Here is a 21993-nt window from a genome sequence, read left to right as displayed (position 1 = left end):
GTCACCTGGGGGTCCTCTCTGAGTAGTTGGTTTCTCTGGACACGGGCGAGGGCGTTGGGTGCAGAGTGGTGGGGACTCATGCTTCTGGAGTGAGGTGGGAGTCCCTTTAAAGATGGATGTCTTTTCTTCTTGTTGGGCAGATCCGCTGCCCACTGCAGTTCGTGGTCCTTGTGATGCAAGCAGTCCCCTGGAGGCTTTTCAGGGGTCGCTGGTCCTGCAGCACATGTCGCTTTTTGGTTGCAGGGTCTTTGAAGCAGGAGAAAGACCAGTAGGGTTGGGGCCAAGTCAGTTGTTGTCTCCTTTTCTTCTTTGCAGGATTTTCAGCTCAGCAGTCCTCCTTCTTCTTGTGAGGTCGTCAGGAATCTGATGATCTGGGTTCAGGGGAGCCCCTCAATACTAAATTTAGGGGTGTGTTAGGGTAGGGGGCAGTAGCCAGTGGCCAGTGGCCACTGTCCCTGAGGGTGGATATACCCTCCTTGTGCCCACTCCCTCTGTGGAGGGGGGCATATCCCCATCCCTATTGGTACTAATCCTCCAAAGCAAGATGGAGGATTTCTCAAGGAGGGGATCACTTCAACTCTGGACACCTTAGGGGTGGTCCTGGCTGAGGGGGTGACTCCTCCTTGTTTTTTCATTATCCTTCTGTACTTGCCGTCAAACGTAGGGGCTCATACAAGGGGCGGGCCTCTCCACTGGCTGGAGTGTCTTTGAGGCTCACCGCCAGGTGTTACAGTTCCTGCAGGGGGGGAGATGTGAAGAACCTCCACCCAGAGCAACCTTTGTTTCTGGCCCCAGAGAGCACAAAGGCTCTCACCCCAGGGGGTCAGAAACTTGTCTCTCAGTGGCAGGCTGGCACAGACCATTCAGTCCTGCACTGAAGGGTTGGGTAAAATACAGGGGGCATCTCTAAGATGCCCTCTGTCTGCATTTTGTAATAAATCCAACACTGGCATCAGTGTGGGTTTATTATTCTGAGAAGTATGTTTCCAAACTTCCCTGTATTCAGCGTAGCCATTATGGAACTGTTGAGTTTGTTTTGACAACCTCCCAGACCATATACTTAATATGGCCACACTGTACTTACAATGTCTAATAATGGACTTAAACACTGTAGGGGCATATTTCTCATGCAGCTACGCCCTCACCTTTGGTATAGTGCAACCTGCCTCAGAGCTTTAAAGTGTGCTAGAGGGGTGACTTACCTATGCCACAGGCAGTCTTTTGTGTGCATGGCACCCTGAGAGGGATGCCATGTAGACTTTGCCTTTTTCTCCCCACCTAAACACACAGTCTGCAATGGCAGTGTGCATGTGTTAAGTGAGGGGTCTCTTAGGGTGGCACAGCACATGCTGCAGACCTTAGGTCCCTTCCCTGATCACATGGCCCATGGTACCACTGGTACCTTTTACAAGGGACTTATCTGTGTGCCAGGGGTGTGCCAATTGTGGAAACAATTGTACATTTTTAGTGAAAGAACACTAGTGCTGGGGCCTGGGTAGCAGGCTCCCAGCACACTCTCAGTCAAGTCAGCATCAATATCAGGCAAAAGGTGTTGAGGTAACTGCAACAAGGAGCCATTTTCCTACAAAGGAGTTTTAGGGTTCATGGATGGGTTGGTTTTAGGGCTGGTCAGTGTTTTAAAGATTCAATTATGAGTAGCAGCTGGTTTCGTGAAGAGTTTTTAGGTTTCAGGGTGGGGTGGAGTTTAGGTTGATGAATGGTTTTAATGATTCAGTGATGGATGGAGTTTAGATGTTGATAGGGGTTTTTAGGGTTCAGGGATGAGTAGTTAAGGGTGATGAGGAGTTGCTATGTATCATGAATGACTGGTGTTTAAGGACGGTGAGGGTTTTTTTACGGTTGAGGGATGGGTGGTGTTTGGGTGTGCTGAAGTGTTTCAAGGGGTATGGGATGGGTGGGGTTTAAGCATTGAAAGAAGTTTTTAGGTTTCAGGAATAGGTGGAGTTAGGGGTAGTGAATTATTTTATTGTTCAGGGATGGCGGATGTTTTGGGTAGAAAGGGCTGTTAGGAGTCAGGGATGAGTGTAGTGTAGTGGGGCGTTTTAAGGGGCAGGGATTGATCGTGTGTAAGGATTGTGAGGGGTCAGCAAATTAAAAGCATCATAAGTAATTGTTTGACAATGTAAAATATATAATAATAAATAATGTCCCCTGAAGTAAACAACTGAAATAAATTTCTCCAACAAACATGTTCCTGAAAGTAAGACCTGCAATAGGTGCCCTTACACATTAAAAATAAGCATTCAAAAGCCAATTTCGACCAAAAAGACATTCTGTGAATTGGTCTCCACAAAAAGACACATGCCTTTCATTATGAAAATTTCCATTAAACAGTTTATATGAAATGTTTTCTCGGTAATGCTATTCCTTGAAATAGTTTTTCTATGAAATCACATACAACCATTCTGCTCTGCTGCCAGGACTTTTCTTCAAGTAACAGTGTGCTATATAGGTTTCATTCATTCATTATAGCATGCTTATCAGGGCACTGAATTGAACTATCACATTTTTGTTGTGTCAAAAGTATGCAACGTCAAAATACAACAGTCTGCTCCATAGCAACAAAAATTAAAAAGATTAGTCAAATCTCAATGATATTGTAAAGCACCATGTAAAATGACAACATTTAATTCACACAATGTACATTTATGAAATGCATTGCTATTTTGTGGTAGTAGGTATCAAAGATGTTTGTATTTGCAGCTCCACCACTAAAACTTTCAGGCTATACTGATCAAACCCTTTACATTTTTTTACTAATGTCAATGAAAAAATACAGCAATTGATGTGCAATATGAATAAAAATGTCCTGACATGAAAATTTACTTTTACCTATTGAACCCTGTAGCATGACCCATACGTTGCTTCCCAGAAGCATAATGGAACACTCCTTGAGGTAGAAATTTTAGCCTATAGAAATAATGCCATAAGATGAGCTTTCCTTTTGCATAGAACACTCAGGCAAAACACCAAATCTTTTTCCACTCATGTAATGGTCACTTTCTGAAATATCTGTTTAAAAATCAGACTTGCTCCATGCCACTCAATAGCAACAAGTGTGATTTTAATTATTTATAACCAGCTCAATTGATTCTTTTGGACACCGTGAGTGTTGCATGGAAGAAAAGGAGTATCTAAGTGACCAAGATAGACTCTGAGACAAGTGAATAGAGATGTTAGAATAATAAGATGCATGTTTTTCTATTCCATCAGCTGGATTTGGAGACAACCTGTGTTACCCTCCTTCAGTTTTTTTGATGAAAGAACTGAGTCTTAGGGTCCTGGTGGGAACTGTGTTTTTATGAAAGTTCTTGTGGTTTAATACATTCCACAACAGGATGTTATGTTATGTTATGTTATGTTGTGTTAGCTGGAGTTGTGGAACGTGACATCACCCAATAGGGTATCCCGGATTTGCTCAGCCTGACAGAGAGAGGAGGATATGTAATGTGGGAAGCAGATCATCAAAAAATCGTAAACAGCCAACTATCCCAGTTCCTGGAAGACAGCAAGGTACTCGACACCTCCCAGTCCGGATTCCGCAGAAACCACAGCACAGAGACTGCACTCAACACTGCCACAGACGACATTAGGTCCATGCTCGACGAAGACGAAACAGCAGCACTCATCCTCCTGGACCTCTCCGCAGCTTTCGACACAGTATTTCATCACACTCTCCACACACACCTTCACAACACTGGAATCCGCGACAAGGCACTCGACTGGATCTCATAATTTCTCTCAGGCAGAACCCAGAGAGTCCGCCTCCCACCGTTCCTGTCAGAAGCTTCCAGAATCATCTGTGGCATTCCCCAAGAATCTTCGCTCAGCCCCACGCTCTTCAACGTTTGCATGGCCCCCCTCGCCAACATCGCACGAACCCACCACATCAACATAGTTTCCTAGGCAGACGACACCCAGCTCATCCTCTCCCTCACGAAAGACCCTACAACTACAAAGAACAACCTCCACAACAGACTTCAAGCCATCGCAAGCTGGATGGAATCAAGCCACCTCAAGTTAAACACAGACAAGACGTAATCCTCATCTTTCGCAACTGGTGGCCCACCTCCCTAGGAACTGCGCCCTCACCCACCACCCATGCATGCAACCTAGACTTCATCTTGGACTCCACACTCAGCATGACTCAGCAGGTCAATGCCATCTCCTCTTCCTGCTACAACACTCTCCGCATGCTCCGCAAAATCTTCAAGTGGATTCCCGTCGAAACCAGGAAAACTGTCACCCACGCCCTGGTCAGCAGCCGATTGTACTACGGAAACACCCTATATGCAGGAATAACAACCAAACTCCTAAAAAAGCTGCAAAGAATCCAGAACGCATCCACCCGCCTCATTCTGGACATCCCACGCCGTGACCACATTTCCCCGCACCTCAGAGACCTTCACTGGCTACCAGTATCAAAGAGGATCACCTTCAAACTCCTCATCCACGCACACAAGGCTCTCCACGACACAGGCCCAGCCTACCTCAGCGACAGACTCACCTTCCACAACCCCACCTGCAATCTTCACTCAACCAGCCTAGCCCTTGCCTCCATCCCCCGCATCTGCCACACCACCGCCGGAGGAAGATCCTTCTCTCACCTAGCTGCCAAGACCTGGAACTCCCTACCGCTCCACCTTTGCCAGACCCTAGACCTCTTGACATTCAGGAAACGCCTCAAGACATGGCTCTACGACCAGTAGCTCCCACAGATAGTGCCTACCGCCATGGTTTTCATGGCGTTAAAAAAGCCACGAAAACCATGGCGGAAGGCGGGGTCATAATCCCGAAGGCAGAACAATGACGGCTGCCGGGCTGGAGATGGATAATATAGCGATAAGTACCGCCAGCTTGTTGGCAGTACTTACCGCCATATTAACACCGACCGCCAGGGTTGTAATGATCTCATTGTGTCATGCATCCTAAATTAGCAAAACACCTGGGTGACGGATAACTTGCCTAGTTAGATTAAAGGTCATTCTTCCACTGAACCCTCTTCACCATTTCTTGCTCACTCTAACATTAAAGGACTGTCTGAGTAATAAAATCAACACTGTTGAGGGGCATAAAGGTAAAAACCTAAATAAATTAAATCAGGCTTATACTTGTGATCCCATTTCAATCGCAGGAGCTCAGTAGCAGCAAAATAGAGATTTGCCGGTTTTAAAAATGCTAGTGCAAGTACTATCCACACACATATTCCAGTGTCATAAAACACCAGAACCAAATACTTACTAAACATCACAGACCATGGATAGCTTATATCTAAACGCAATAACTAAAGGTATTACTGAGAAAAAATACTATTTACTGTGATCTGTTGTCCGTCTCAGTCCCATCCAAAACTCATGCACTGTGATCCAACACTGTTTTCAAAACTACCCCTTCTAGAGCCATCCTTTATATGGCTGCTGGTCTCATCAGATAGGCACAGAAGTGAGATCATGTTGCCACCATCATGAGAGACCTCCATTGGCTCCTAGTAGATGGTGGAAACAACTTTGTTATGCTGCATCATACATAAAGCACCTTGCACTACTCTCCAGCCTAAAAGAAAAACTCACTATCACCAAAGGGAACAGAAGCACCAGAAACGTCTCGTCTTATACTAAAAGTCTCGAAAGTAAAGAAGTCCAGGACTCTTAACTAAGCCTTTTCTTGCCAGGCTCCAAGATTTAGGCACAGCCTGCCTAGGGACCACGACTAAACAAAACCACCTGACTATCATTAAGGAGGAATCGGAAGACATATTTATTCATTGCCTGCTACAAGACCGTCCTCCTCCACTGTTCCCATCATTAACCACTTTTCTACCACTGTTGCATTTAACCTGTTTACACTGTTCTGCGTTATGCTTAACCTATGTTTATTCGATTATCTGAAAAGCGCTATGTTGCCCATGTAGCTAGATCTACCAAATAGATAAATTAACAAGGAAATTGACAAAATATGGCAACATATTTGCACCATGAAGCTGGTTGCCGAGCCTGAAACCGCGCCAAAATACTGAAGTAGAGCTCATTCGTTACTCTGTCTCAGGATGCCCTTTACAATATTATCAAAACTTTAACAGACTTCCCTCCTCTCCTGTTTTATAATGTTTTATTATATCTCGTCCCCCCAAACCATAAAAGTCCCTCTTAACATCACAGTTCATAGTTCGTAGAAGGCAAGGAACATTCCACTCACAGAAAATATTATTACCAGTTCTCAATTTAACAACGGATAAATAAGTTCAGGTGCGCAAATGTTTCTTTAGAGATCAGGAACCCACTTCCATCACTGGCATAGCCACAAGTGGAGCGGGGTATTACTTCGTAGGAACCTCGAATTATTGCGACTGAAACGGTACTTCTAGGTACTCGTGGTTCACTTCAGGGCGCTTGGTACAATGACCCACAGTACCACTTCGTTCAAAATATAACAACTTTCTTAATGCTGAATGCTGCATGCTTCCACTCTGGCACTAGCGATTGCAGTTTGTAATTTCGCCACAAGATGGAGCCAGTGGAATCAGAGCAGGGCCGGCTTACGGGCGGTGCGAGCAGTGCAACCGCACCGGGCGCTGACCTCAGGGGGGCGCTGTGTTTAGCAATAACTTCCGACACTTGTGATTTAAAAGCAACTGCTGAAAAGTTCCTTGTGCGTTTAGCCTTCAAGAAACAATTAAAATGGCAAGATACCGCTTGTGATTAATGTTCCTGCTAGAGAGAGAGATGGGAGTTTTGCCTAGTGACTCAACATAAAGTAGCATAGAGGGTTAATATGTATGCCTGCTGCTAAAAACAGAACAATAGGCCATATTTAAGAAAAGTGGAGCTGCACACAGTGCAGCGCCAGTTTTCTTGCACCCCTTAGTGCCCCCCTAACGCCACGATGTGTGCGTTATATTTCAACTATGGCACACCGTGGCGGTAGTTAGGGGACTAGCATCAGAATTTTTTATGCTAGTCCGGCGCTTTGCAGGATTAGTGTCAAAAATGTTGCAGCTAATCTTACAAAGCACCCAGAGGCCCATTGTAACCAATGGAAGCCTCCTTTTAATGCCTGCTCTGAGCAGGCGTTAAAAGTGCCAGAACAAAAATGACACAAAGAAATCTGACAGATTTCTTAGTGTCATTTTTTTGGCCCCCCTAACGGGGGATGCCCCCTTTGCATGCATTATGCCTGGTGCAGGCATAATGTAGTGCAAAGGGTTCACAAAGTGGTACAATGCTTGCATTGTGTCTGTAAATATGGCACAAAGTTTTTGGCCTTCTAACGGCACATTAGTGTAAAACAAATGACACTGATGTGGCGTTAGAATGGCACTAGGGGGTCTTAAATATGCCCCTATGGCAGTACTTAATTTGTGCCTGTTGTTTCCGGTGCGGAGCACCAGCACTTATTTTTCTGCCTCAAGCATTTGCTGCAAGAAAAAGACACCTATGGGAAAGACGGAGGAAGAGAAAAACGAAAAAGCGTCACAATGGGAAAAAGCAGAAATCCGCAAGACTGAGCTAACAGGGCAGGGAGTGCCTGTAAGTGGACTGAAGAGGTCCGAGGAAGGCTTCAGTATTACGCTGCCTCTGTACTCCGCGTTCACACATTTAATTGCAGCAGCCACATGTTTAAGAGGAGGGCTTTGGACATGGCACCTTTTTATTTATAAATTAAGCACTGCCCTATGAGGCATATTTGAAACAAGTGGCGTTGCACACAGTGCTGCGTCATTTTTCTTGTATCTCTTAGCACCCCCTAACGCTACCATGTGTGCCTCATATTTAAAATACGGCACACCATGGTGATAGTTAGGGGACTAGCAGCAGAATTTATTATGCTAGTCTGGTGCTTTGCTGGATTAGCATCAACAATTTTGAATCTAATCCTGCAAAGCACCTACAGGCCCACTGTAACCTATGGAAGCCTCATTTTAATGCCTGCTCTGAGCAGGCATTAAAAGTGCTGGAAAAAAATGAGGCAAAGAAATCTGTCAGATTTATTTGCACCGTTGTTTTGGCCCCCCTAACGGGGGGATGCCCCCTTTGCATACAATATGCATGGCTCAGGCATAATGAAGTGAAAGGGTTACAAAGTGGATTGCATCACTTTGTAAATATGGTGCAGTGTTATTGGCCTTCTAACGCCACATTAGCGTAAAAAAAATTACACTAATGTGCCGTTAGAATGGCACTAAGGGCTCTTAAATATGCCCCTTTGGGGCATATTTGAAAAAAGTGGTGCTGCGCCACTTTCCTTGCGACCCTTAGCGCCACCCTAACGCCACCATGTGTGCATCATATTTACAAAACAGCGTACCACAGCGGTAGTTACGGGACTAGCGTTAGAATTGTTTATGATAGTGCGGAGCTTTGCAGGATCAGTGTAAAAATTTTTGCCGCTAATCTTGCAAAGCACCCAGAGGCCCATTGTAACCAATGGAAGCCTCCTTTTAATGCCTGCTCCCATCATTCCGAGGCCAAGCAGTCATATGTGCCTGTGTAAATTCATATAACTATAGCTTTAAATGCCCACCGTCAGTTTCTGATGCCCAAGCTAAACTTAGAAACAGCTCAGACACAAAAATAGTATGCCCAAGAACTACCACAAAATGCCCAGTTATACCGTCAAATACCCAGGCAAACCCCCCTAAGAGCTTATGTAGCCTCAATTGTTCGATTAGAATCTAAAATCTCCAGTTATGATCTCAACTGATCTCAAATGTCCAGCTACTTCCATCTTCCACCAGTGCAGATGTAGGCTCATACGCAAAGAAATGTTCATACGTCTAGCGGAGCCTCAAAAGCACAGGCATGCGCGCAGTTTTTTAGGTGATTTTATACCAAACATGCCACCTAACTCCCACTTTGGGATGCCGTTTTTGCGTTGATGCAAAATGTGGGCACTTACGTAGGGGGTATACAGTGTTGTGAGAAGTTCTTGAATAAATCCAAAGGCAGGTTTGTCTTCCACTTTGACTGCTGGATGTGAATAAATTGGAGGGGATGCTGAAAGAGGTCGTAAGAACGGAGACGCTGCTCACAACACATAGTTGTGGGATAGTTACAGCCCATAAGGTGTTACTTATTCGTTGCATCTACAGTCATGTTAGGCAAGCGGCTTGTTGGTGCAGATACCATGCTCAATTATAGCGTTATATTCTGATACATGGACGACTCATGATGCTTAGGCACACTGTAGTTGGCGCGGCTTTAATCATGAATTGGAATGTCTATTTCTAGCACACACAGTGCTGAACACTTGTTATCCGCACACAGAGATGGTACCTTTAACTGGCTCACAGTGAGTTTAATAAGCGACATTTTATATGTACCTTTTTCTTATTACAAGAAACAGGAGTAGCCTGCGTGTAAAAAATAGTAAAAGCACTAATGTGCTGATACAGATAATATTAATTTGTACCATGCCAACAAACCCAAAGGAGACACACAGTCACTGACGTGAAATACTTGAGAGACAATAAAAGTAGTAGAACTGTGCTTAAGAATCATAAAAGCAATACTACAAAACAGAAATATGTAATTAATGTATCAGTAAATCTGATAACCAGATAAATAAGAAAACCCTCCATTGTGAGGAGTGCAGAAGTACCAATGAAGTATTCCTATACCCCGAATTTCTGATATCGGGTGTATTGGCAATTCTCTAAGGCAGGAATACTGCTTCCTAAGAATCCCATTAGGATGTACAGCAAAGCACAGAGAAAGATAGTGGTTGTTAAATTAAATTCCTATATCTCCTACTGTATGGCGCCAGGAAAATGTATTTAGGCCCAGACTTACTACCATTTTGTGTCGAGTTGCGTCACTTTTGTGGCACAGCCCTGACACAAAATGTATTTCGGATTCAGTAAATCCTACAAAGCTTGATTTGCTTGGCTTTGTGTTGCTTAGAAAAAAAAATGTAACGCGAGGCAGCGCTGTTGTGTTATCTTGCGTTGGGGAGGCGTTCCAGGGATGGAGCATGGGTGTTCCTCTGTATCCACCCATGGATTTACTAAAGTGTGGAAACCTGGGTTAGCTTTAAAATGGTGCGCACACATGAGGCCGGGATAACGCCTACCCGACGCAAATGCATCCAAAGTGGCTTGCATAGCCTAGTGAAAGCCAGTTCAGGACCTTCTTTGCTTTGTGATGAGGTGTCACGCAAGAACAATGTAAGTCTTCGGTAAATCTGTTCCTTAACATTCATTTTAGGAATCAGAGGCAGACTTTCTGACTTGGAGAAATTGTTTTTTTGGGAACTTTTCATTGCTCTCGTAGGTAAATAACGGAGCAATACATCATAAAAACTGCGTCCTTTCTAAACATTAGCCTATATATTAAGCTATAACTATCAGATGTATATCAAGCATACACAACGTCTCTTAGGAAATATACTAACTCGATTTTGTCTGTATTTTTCCCTCTTATCTGTTTTTCCTATACAGTAGTACGAAGTTTTTCTCGACGGTAGTTGTTGGATGCCATGATGTGTCCCAGAGGGAGGAAGGAGAACAAGCATTTCGAATAAAATCCATCATTATTCATCCAGAGTTTGACAGACGTAAACCAATTAATTATGACATTGCGCTGATCGAGCTGGAAAAGGAAATCATATTCGGTAATATTCTGGTTTAATGAACATTACTGCCTTGAATATTGCATCGAACATCACGGTGGTTGATGCCAAAATAATGCAGGCGTTTGTGACTCATTATTGACAATTTGTATTTATTATGTTCTTTTCAATCATACACTAAGTGCACAATGATCAATCACTTCCTTCACTATCTTTGTACCTTGGGATCTAACAATTTTTGGGCATGTATGTCACAGCGACATCTGTGACAAGCTGCATCTGTGACCAGGAATCGCAAATCCTAATCAATAAAATCAGGATCTACGGAATTTTGAATCCCCTGCCCCTCCCCCCACATTTTGCAGATTGCAGAAAAATCGTCCACCCCTGCATATTTCCACACTTGTTGCGGGAAGGGATAGGAATGGGGTCCCATGCAAGTCCAATCGAAGATGGTATTGCAAATGTGGTAAACATACACAAACGTACACATTTATCCTTATTAACAAATATCTGTATGCTTTTTATTCATGCAATATTTCTGACAGCAGTTACTTGGCTTTTGAAAAAATTACACAGAACTCAAGATAGGTAACTTTAGGCCTATTTCAGGTGGTGTGCATTGGTAAGCATTCAAAGCCTCACACTCTTCTATACAAGTTCCTACTCCACCCCTACCATCTTCAAGGAAATCAGAAGCCTTCATTGTAATCCAGACATTAAATTAAGGATATATGTTGTTCCTCTGTAATAGAAAGTTGATGGGGAGTTGGTGAGTCAATTAAAGTGTAATGGAATGGCCAAAAGGAGGAAGTGGAAGTTGCATCACTGTTCGAAAGTTGACTGTAAAACGTTTAGGGAAGATTGGCTGTATACTGATTTCACTAAAAAAACAGGGCAATTTTGTAGACTGAAAATTCAGCTCTAGAAAACTAGAAGCAGGTTAGAAGTAGCTAAAATGGAAACATCTTATTTGAACAGTCTAGGAATGCAAGAACAAATTAAAAGGTGCTGTCTGACAAACACGAAAAACTTGTTTCAGAATATGTGTTATGTGTAAGGCAGATGAAATGATCAACAGATTTCCGGTTGCATACACCAGGCACAACAGGTCGGAGGTAGCATGTCCTTTCACCATCTCTTTGCTGTACGTCCCTAAAAGTTTCTGAAGTGTGTACCGCATCTCTGCGGTGATTGATCCTTCCCAAACCAGCACACGCTGGTCACACTCTCCCTCAAACAAACAAACAGCGTCTGAATGGGGGCAGACCTCACCCATTACATTTCATTAACAACAATACTTTATGTTGTTGGAATCAGGTGAAGAGAGACTCATATTGTGTTTTTTATCATTCTGTTCTGCTAGCGTGTCTGACCTTAATAAGTGAACTTACAAGGGGACGCGAATAGGTCGATGAACCTTTTGACTCGCAATTAAGATGCTCTTACCATAGCTCCACTACATAATCAATAACCAATACACAATAATCAATAATAATCAACAAATCAATAACAGTAATAATCAAAGGAGTCAGTAACGGTCACGCACCATGATCTTTCAGTCATGAATAACCACACCTTTTAGTAAAAGTTTGAATATTTATTTCCCTATATTAACAATGCTAAGGTCATGTAAATTAATTTCAAAATCAAATGGAACACATACAGAAACAATACTGGCTGTCCAAAGTGGTGGAAGAAGCGTAATCTAATCAAAGCTTGAACTACAACACATTCTAAAATTATGATGCAAATCAGTAACTAAATCAGCTGCGTCGAAGTAATTTCATACATTAAGTTTAACAGAGAAATTCATCAAGCATTAATCCCTATTAGCATGATTTCATTAGTGAGGATCCTTAACTAACACCAGAGTAGCGTCAGCATGATGGGCTTCATGCAAAACAATTTAGTAAGACAAATTTGTAAAAACATCTAACTACAGCTCTATCAAAACAGTGCAGTTGGTACCTAGAAAGGAAAAACAAATATGCATAATAATCAACAGTCTGTTACATTATACCTATCTTCAGTGTGGAACAGCAAGCAGAGTCAGTCTTCATCCTCAGGACATCAGTCGATCAGCAAGGCATCAGGGTTCAGCATCAAAGTTCAGAAAACGCAAAGTTTCTAAGCATTAAAGTTAAGCACGCCGATAGTCAAGACGCACAAGAAATAATAATAACCTTTTGGTCAAGAAGAAAATGGGCAAATGACGGTATCTTCTCTCAGTGTAGTATCGTTATATTAAAACTAGTAAACCTACTTCCCAAATCCATATCCGTCAGTTAATTGCATGTTCACACTTTGGGGGTCATTCTGACCCTGGCGGTCACCGACCGCCAGGGCCAACGACCGCGGAAGCACCGCCAACAGGCTGGCGGTGCTTCCTGGGCCATTCTGACTGCGGCGGTAAAGCCGCGGTCAGAAAAGGGGAACCGGCGGTTTCCCGCCGGTTTACCCCTGGCCCAGGGAATCCTCCATGGCGGCGCTGCTTGCCCCGCCGCCATGGGGATTCCGACCCCCTTCCCACCATCCTGTTCTTGGCGGAACAGGATGGCGGGAACGGGTGTCGTGGGGCCCCTGGGGGCCCCTGCACTGCCCATGCCACTGGCATGGGCAGTGCAGGGGCCCCCTAACAGGGCCCCACAAAGATTTTCAGTGTCTGCTTTGCAGACACTGAAAATCGTGACGGGTGCCACTGCACCGGTCGCACCCCTGCAAATCTGCCGGCTCCATTCGGAGCCGGCTTCCTCTTTGCAGGGGCTTTCCCGCTGGGCCGGCGGGCGATCTTTTGGAGATCGCCCGCCGGCCCAGCGGGAAAGTTAGAATGACCGCCGCGGTCATTTGACCGCGGTGCGGTCTTTTGGCGGTCTCCGCCCGGCGGGCGGTGCCCGCCGCCCGCCGGGGTCGGAATGACCCCCTTTGTCTAATAAAACTAAAACTTCAAATCTCTGAATTCTACTATTACTCCGTTCACATGCCCAAGATTGGTTTGTCCTGCAATGTCCTCATCATCCGGCTTGTCAGGTAACAATATTGTTGCAGCTTCCACTCCAGCCAGTATCTCCATTGTTCTTCTCCTGAGAAAGCCAGTCTCACATACATTACACATAAAATGTTGCATTCACAGGAACATCATCTTCTAGCAGTTGGTTCTCATGAGAAAGCTTCCGTTATGAGCCCATTTAAACAATACCATAGAAACCACAGTTTAACTTTCAAGGACAGCCATTTTATTAAACGTTAAGAAATACAGGCCAAGATATTTGCTAAGTTAAGGCCTACAATTAATAGAACTGAAACATAATACATAACCCTTAATATAATGTATTACTAAATTAGTCAAACGTATATTCAACATTTCTTAATATTAAATCATTGATTAGTATACCTTGTTAACATTGGTGGCCATTCTTCGTAATCACATTTTCAAATGGTTGCACTATTTTTCTGCGTTATTATTTTCTACATAAACGTATTATTCAGAATACATAAACACTCATTAATAATTTTTATTAATACACCTGCACTAGCAATCCCTCCTCTGATGACTAAATGTATCATCACACTAACTATTACCTACAATTTTTTGCATTGGCTAAAATTCTGCGAATTCAATCCCTTCATACTTTTGTTTCTTTTATGAATTTTCCCTAAACAATTTTCCCTTTTCCTTTCTTCCCTTCTCTGATTATAATTTGACCTTTTCAATTTAATTCTTTTGCATAATTTGTACAATCCCCATATTCCAATTAGACAAACCACAACAATTATTATCCCTTGCACGATTTTCAATAGTATCCCATTACAAATGTTGCTGAGCCAATTTCCCACTGATGCAAAACCTTTGCCAATCTTTTCCCAAACACCTGGTTCTTCAATTCTTTCAAATCAGCACTTTCATTAGTCATATTAGTAAGTAAGGGGGTCATTCTGACCCTGGCGGTCGGTGAAAAAGCGGCGGCCAACCCGCAAACAGGCCGGCGGTCCAAAAAATGGAATTCTAACCCTGGCGGGAACCGCCAACACAGGCTGCCACTTTAACACTCCGACCGCCACGGCGGGACCGACAAACAGCGCGGCGGTCACCGCCAACAGGCAGGCGGCAGACAATGTACCGCCCACCCTATCACAACTCACCAATCCGCCACCTTTTCCGGGGCGGGAGCCCCGCCGATAAAAACACGGCGGAAACAGACTACGAACGGGAAAACGCTCACCTATACACACTCCACGAGGAAGGAGGACAGCATGGAGCCCGAATTACACATCCTACCAGCTATTGTCTACCTGCTCATCTACCAGGAGTACGAACGCCGGCGCAGACGACAACGGTGAGTACTGCACCTACGACACAGGCGAGGGGGGAGGAGGAAAGCTTACGGGCACACACATGCGCCATACACCCACCCCCCCACCACAAATACCTAAACCCAATGCCGAGCAACAAGTCAGAGTGACACCACACAAACCCCCCGGAATAATGCAAAGACACAATTTAAATGATCTATAAAATATATGTATAAATAGCTCCATTGAAGGAATGGCAAATATGCCATATAAAAGATACAAAAATAAGGAATGAACATAGGCAACAATATATCCTTGGTCAAAAAGTCCAGCACATTCCGTCAAAGTTCCATAGTCCGTGGGCCAATGTGCACAAACACATGGGCAAAGCCCACACAGGAGACCAGATACCATTGGAGAGAACACTGCAGGGGCATCAGATGATAAAACTACAGGCACCTCAGGGGGAAGGGAAGGAGGGCACCTCAGCCACATGAGTCCACGATGCCAGATCCACGAGGGGCCTCCATGCCCACTGTCCCATCCTGGGGAGTGCAAAGCCACAGTCTCACAAGTCCCTACAGTGGGAGGCTTGCCCACTGTCCCATCCTGGGGAGTGCAAAGCCACAGTCTCACAAGTCCCTACAGTGGGAGGCTTGCCCACTGGACCATCCTGGGGAGTGCAAAGCCACAGTCTCTCAAGTGTCTACAGTGGGAGGCTTGCCCACTGGACCATCCTGGGGAGTGCAAAGCCACAGTCCATCAGATGGATTACCGACTCCACTGTTATTGGAGGAGGCATGGTGCCCAGAGTGCTTCCTGAAGCCCTGCTCGACACAGAACCGGCACTGTCAATGGGCCAGCGGTGCTTGAGATGAAGGGCCCAGCGGAGCGGTGCTTGACAGGAAGGGCCCAGCGGAGCGGTGCTCGAGACGGCGGGGCCCAGCGGAGCGGTGCTTGAGACGGCGGGGCCCAGCGGTGCGGTGCTTGAGATGAAGGGCCCAGCGGAGCGGTGCTTGAGATGAAGGGCCCAGCGGAGCGGTGCTTGAGACGGCGGGGCCCAGCGGAGCGGTGCTTGAGATGAAGGGCCCAGCTGAGCGGTGCTTGAGACGGCGGGGCCCAGCGGTGCGGTGCTTGAGATGAAGGGCCCAGCCGAGCGGTGCTTGACAGGAAGGGCCCAGCGGAGCGTTGCTTGAGATGAAGGGCCCAGCGGAGCGGTGCTTGAGACGGCGGGGCCCAGCGGTGCGGTGCTTGAGATGAAGGGCCCAGCGGTGCGGTGCTTGACAGGAAGGGCCCAGCGGTGCGGTTCTTGTCCCGCCGGGGCCCTGTTCAGCGGTTCTTGTCCCGGCGGGGCCCTGTTCAGCGGTGCTCCTCCCGGCGGGGCCCGTTCAGCGGTTCTTGTCCCGGCGGGGCCCTGTTCAGCGGTGCTCCTCCCATCGGGCCCTGTTCAGCGGTGCTTGTCCTGTGTGTCTAGGGAGCCAGACCTGGGCAAGACTTCCCGCTCATTCACCCTCCGAACTTGCGGTCGCGACGCCCTCCTGTGATGGAGTCCTGGGCCCGTGGGTGTCGTCCGTCACACCCGGAATGGGGCTGGTGGGGCCCTCCTGGGCAGCACGCCTGCTGCCTGACTTCTCCGCCCTGCTGCCCTTGCCCTCCTTCGCTGGAGCTCTGTGGCCCTTGCCTCCCTTGGATGATGTGGCAGGTGACGGGGCAATGCTACTGTCCTTGGTGGCAGCCGTCTCAGGCTTGTCGCGCCGGGCCTTCTTCTTTTTTGTCCTCTTCCCAGGGGGGGGGCTGGCTGTCCCCTTGCTGCTGGCCGATGTTCCTGCCCTAGGATCTGGTGGACTCCAATAGCCCTGCACTATGGTCACAGTAGATGCAGGGCTGGTGGTGGCTGAGGTGCTTTATTTACTCTTACCAGATGGAGGGGGTGGGTCAGGGATTGGAATGAGCTCAAGGTTGGAAAGGAAAACGACTTGGGAAGGACAGGGACGGGTAGCTGTAGTGGGTATGGGAGTGGAGGAAGAGTATGTGGTTGTAGGAGAGTCAAGTGTGCTGTCTTTGGGTGCAGGTGCTTGTGACGGAGGCTGTCGTGAGGTGGATGGCTGTTGGGTGGGTGGCTGCCTGCGTTTGTGTGCTTTGGAAGAGGGGGTGACAGAAACACTGGGAGAGGACACAGGGGACGTGTAAATGGCAGTGGGGGTGGTGACTGCACGTGTGCGGACTGTAATGGAGGGTGTGCTGGTGATGGAAGTACTGGCTGATGGTGGTGTGCATGCAGGTGTGAGTGGAGACGTCACAGGGAGGGAGGAGGGAGATGAGGAGGTGGGGGACACAGAGGTGGTAGTGACTGTTGGCATGTCTGCATCTGGATGTTGCTTGTGTGAATGCTTGTGGGATCTGTGGTGCTTATGTCTGGATGAGCTGCCCTTGGGTGTAGAGGTGTGTGCAGGCTGGTCTGATGGTGTGGATGGGATAGGCAGAGGAACAGGAGACTGGGACTGGGTGGAGGTAGTAAGCAGAGGGAGGCTGGAGACAGGGACAATGGCTGCCGTCAGTGCTGAGGCCAGAGCGTTGAACGATCGCTGATGGGCAGCCTGACCCGAATGAATGCCCTCCAGGTATGCATTGCTCCGATGCACCTCCCTTTCTACACCCTGGATGGCATTCAAAAGGGTAGACTGCCCAACAATGAGTGTCCTGAGGAGGTCAATGACCTCCTCACTGAGGACAGCAGGGGTAACTGGGGCAGGGCCTGAGGTGCCTGGGGCGAAGGAGATGCCCGCCTTCCTGGGCGAGCGGGCACGGAGCGAAGGCTGAGGGGCTGCTGGGAGGGCGGGGCTGGTGCGCTGGGTGGCGGCTGTACCTCTTGTGGCGGTGGGCACGGATGTTGCTAGGGAGCTCCCTTCCGAGGACTTGTCGGTGTCGCTGACGTCTCCACGGGTCCCCGTTGTGGAGCTCCACTCGCCCTCCGTTTCACTGGTGTACTCAGAGTCTGTTGTATGGCCCTCCGGGGCCATGTGAGATGCAGCTCCCTCGTGCGCCGATGCCACTTCTCCTCCGCCTGATGATGCTAATGCACACATGAACAGGAAGACAAAGAAAATGGGGGGGGGGAGAAATGAAGACAGGTTGAGTGCATGCATTGGCAACACCGTTGGCGGAGAGGACAGACACAGAAGCCCCCTGAACTAGGCCGCGCAATGGGGGTACACTACTCAGTTATTGTGACTAGGCCTACGGGTCTATGGACGACAAATGCACACATGGGTGGGGCCGGACCATGGCTAGCTGTACTTGGCACCCTACAGAGGTGGGGGGCGGGGGCACAGGGCCGTGTCTAACGGAGTGGCCTAGCCTACAGAATGCGCCCTGGCCTGGAGATAGCCACAGCCCTCCTCCCCCACCCAGACACCTTCACTGCGCGCAAAGATAGCAGAATGTGCTGATACTCACCCCCTTGTGTCTGCTGTGATGCCCTCACGCGCCCATCCAAATCGGGGTAGGCCACCGCCAGGATCCGGGACATCAGGGGGGTCAATTGCCGGCTGGCACCCCTCCTACGTTTGGGAGGCCATCCCCAGCAGAGACTCGGCGGTCTTTCTGGTCCCGCAGCGGATGTCCTCCCACCTCTTTCGGCAGTGGGTGCCCCGTCTGTTGTGGACCCCCAGGGCCCCGACGTCCTTGGCGATGGCACGCCAAATGTCAATCTTCTGATGGGCGCTGACCTATGTGACATGTACAGGGTGGTAAAGGAATTCGCATCAGTTTTTTGCCTGGTCAATGTGAGTGGCCCCCCCCTCCCCAACCTTGCCATGTGGCACATGCTCTCATCTTTCGTGCGTTGCACTCCTCATTCGCTCCCCTCCCCACCATCTTACATACACCCCACTCAACACAGGCATAGCCCATTCAACGTGCACCCTCTGTACTAACCTGTTGGTCTGGAGGACCGTAGAGTAGCGCATACTGGGGGAGGACCCCATCAACAAGTTTCTCCAATTCTTCGGCAGTGAAGGCAGGGGCCCTTTCCCCAGTCGCAGCAGCCATTGTATCTCCCAGACCGAGGTCACAGCAGCACTTGCAGTATAGGTCGTCTCCTGTGGATGATCAGGTCTCGAGTGATTAATCAGATAGAAAATGGCGGCCACGCCCGCGGCGGTGCGTACTGCGGCGGTGGGTACCGCGACCGCCGGCGCACATCGTCATTGGCTCCTGAGACCCATAGGGTTCAATGTTAACCAATGCTGCTTTGCGCCGCGGTCTTCGACCGCCTACCGCCACGGTGTGCCACGCCAGCGCAGTGACCTCACATCCCACCGTCACACTTCACAGGTCAGGCAGCCGCCATTTCAAGGGCCCACATGGCATGATTTCTACTGCGTCACAGAGGCCTAGCCCTTGCATTACCACTCATACAAGCCGTTCCATGCATAGCGATTCGTGTACTGTGCAAGCTGTGTGAACTAACCTGTGGGTTGCTTGACTCTGTGCTCCATGTTGTCCTTCCTAGGCACCGTCCGCTGGGACTTGCGAGGAGAAGGATGAATCCTCCCTTGTACCGACCGCTGGTGGACCTGTCGACAATGGAAGAACGACATATCATACTTACATACCGGCTTGACAGAGCAACTATACATGAACTATGTGCCCAGCTGGAGACAGACCTGATGTCCCCCATCCGCCAACCCACAGGGATTCCCCCTCTGGTGCAGGTTCTGTCAGTACTCCATTTTTTGGCAAGTGGGTCTTTCCAGACAACAGTGGCCATATCATCTGGGATGTCTCAGCCTATGTTTTCTAAGGTTTTGTCCAGAGTGTTGTCTGCCCTGATGAAATACATGCGGAGCTACATTATTTTCCATGAGGTGGGCAAATTGGCTACAGTGAAGGGTGATTTCTATGCCCTTGGACATATCCCCAACATCATTGGTGCCATTGATGGGACCCATGTGGCTTTGGTTCCCCCCAAAGAAAGTGAGCAGGTGTACCGCAACAGAAAAAGTTATCATTCGATGAATGTCCAGGTGGTCTGTTTGGCTGACCAGTACATCTCCCATGTAAATGCCAAGTTCCCTGGGTCAGTGCATGACGCGTATGTCATGCGAAATAGCAGCATCCCTTATGTGATGGAACAGCTACAGAGACAACGTGTGTGGCTAATTGGTGACTCTGGTTACCCCAACCTGTCGTGGCTACTGACCCCAGTGAGGAATCCCCGGACCAGGGCAGAGGAACGGTACAATGAGGCCCATGGGCGATCTAGGAGGATCATAGAAAGGACCTTCGGGGTCCTGAAGGCCAGGTTTAGGTGCCTGCATATGACAGGGGGATCCCTCATGTACTCACCAAAGAAGGTGTGCCAGATCATCGTGGCCTGCTGTATGGTTCACAATCTTGCATTGCGACGCCAGGTGCCTTTTCTGCAGGAGGCTGGTCCAGATGGTGGTGTTGTTGCAGCTGTGGAGCCTGTGGAGAGTGAAGAGGAGGAAGACGACGGGGACGACACGGACAACAGGGATACAGTCATACAACAATACTTTCAGTAGCACACAGGTAAGAAACAGCCACCCCAATTTACATTTACTTGAGGCCTCATGCGTATCCACTGTCTATGTTTCCCCCCAGTTCCTGTTAACTGATTTGTGACTTTCCCTTCCCTTTTCAGAGCTGTATGACCCACTGCCTGACTTCAGCTTTGTTTGCCCATGGACTAAAGCTTATTGAAATTGGTATGTTGTCATCACAAAGTAACTGGACATTATTGAACCGTTATGTGTAATACATTTGTTAAGAATACAAGCAGACTCCTGTTTATTTAAGTGGAATAAGTGATTTACTTTAAGTGCTACATATAGGTAAATGATTGGGAAGCGGGGATGGGTGGGGGTGGAGTAATGTCCATGGCAGAGTCCAGTTCTCAGTCGCACAGGTGCATTGTCCATATGCCTGTGAAAGTATGGAGCAGGGGCAGTTCAAGGTTGGACAGGGTGACAATGTGGGACAGTGGGATGACATCAGGGGGTATCGTAGGCTGGCGGGGGTCTTGCAATCCTTCTCTGTCTTCTTGTGAGATCTCAGGTTCCGCTTGCGGGGTGGTTCTTCTTCTGCAGGAGGTGGGGTTCTGGTGGCCTGTCGTTGTGTGGGGGCCTCCTGTCCACTAGCGCCGGCGGAGGTGGTAGGCTGTTCCTGGCCTGGGCTAGTGACAGGGGCCCTTTGGGGTGCCACATGGTCCCGCAATGTGGTGACGATCTGGGTAAGGGCCAGGACGATGGTCCCCATTGCGGAACCGATGTTCCTCAGTTCCTCCCTGAACCCCATGTACCGTTCTTCCTGCAGTTCCCGGATCTCCTGGAATTGGGCCAGTACCGTCGCCATCGTCTCCTGGGAGCGGTGGTATGCTCCCATGATGGAGGAGAGGGCCTCTTGGAGAGTCGGTTCCCCGGGCCTGTCCCCCCCCTGTCGCACAGCAGCCCTCCCAGTTCCCCTGTGTTCCTGGGCCTCTGTCCCCTGGACGGTGTGCCCACTACCACTGCCCCCAGGTCCCTGTTGTTGTTGGGGTGGTGGGTCAACCTGGGTGCCCTGTAGTGGTGGACACACCGCTTATTTACGTGCCCTGGAGACAGAGGCATGGGCCCGCTGGGTAGGAGCTGTGCTGGTGTTCCCAGAGGGGGTTGGGTCTGGTGTAGCCTGTGGCTGTCTGTGGGGAACCGACTGTCCAGAGGTCCCCGATGGGCCGGGCTGGTCGTCTGGCTCCAGGGAGACAGAGCTGCTGTCATCGCTGGGGGCCTCTTCTGGGGGTGGGATGGACATCTCTGGACCCTCCGTGGCGGTGTGGTGGCGTTCGGGTCCTGCAGGGGTATAAAGGTATGGTTATTGCTTCTGTGTGTGGCATTTCATGTGATGGGTGGGTGTCCGTGTACCCATGTGCAGGCATTTCCTTGTGGGGGCTTTTGTGAGGGTGGCTTGTGGGGGTGATGTGTGTGTGCAGTGGGCGTGCTTTGGTGATGGGTGTCCATGCTTTGGGGTCGCATGCAGGGCTTGGTGTTGGGATGGGTGGGTTGTGATGGTGAGCCTTTTGCTAGGGGTTGGTGTGATGGGGAGGGGTGAGGG

At 48.3% G+C, this 21993-nt stretch overlaps 1 protein-coding gene across 2 annotated transcripts in view; it reads left to right on the top strand.

Moving 5' to 3' along the window:
• Positions 1-21993, top strand: part of OVCH2 (ovochymase 2) — a 919743-nt gene that overhangs the window by 151575 nt on the left and 746175 nt on the right. For both annotated transcript variants that reach the window (XM_069223557.1, XM_069223556.1), the window contains exon 4: positions 10457-10629. In XM_069223557.1, the coding sequence (XP_069079658.1) occupies positions 10457-10629 (173 nt within the window). The remainder of the gene's footprint in view (positions 1-10456; positions 10630-21993) is intronic.

Source organism: Pleurodeles waltl, chromosome 3_1, assembly GCF_031143425.1.
Source record: "Pleurodeles waltl isolate 20211129_DDA chromosome 3_1, aPleWal1.hap1.20221129, whole genome shotgun sequence".
Lineage (NCBI taxonomy): Eukaryota > Metazoa > Chordata > Amphibia > Caudata > Salamandridae > Pleurodeles > Pleurodeles waltl.
This window is presented reverse-complemented; position numbering and strand designations above follow the sequence as displayed.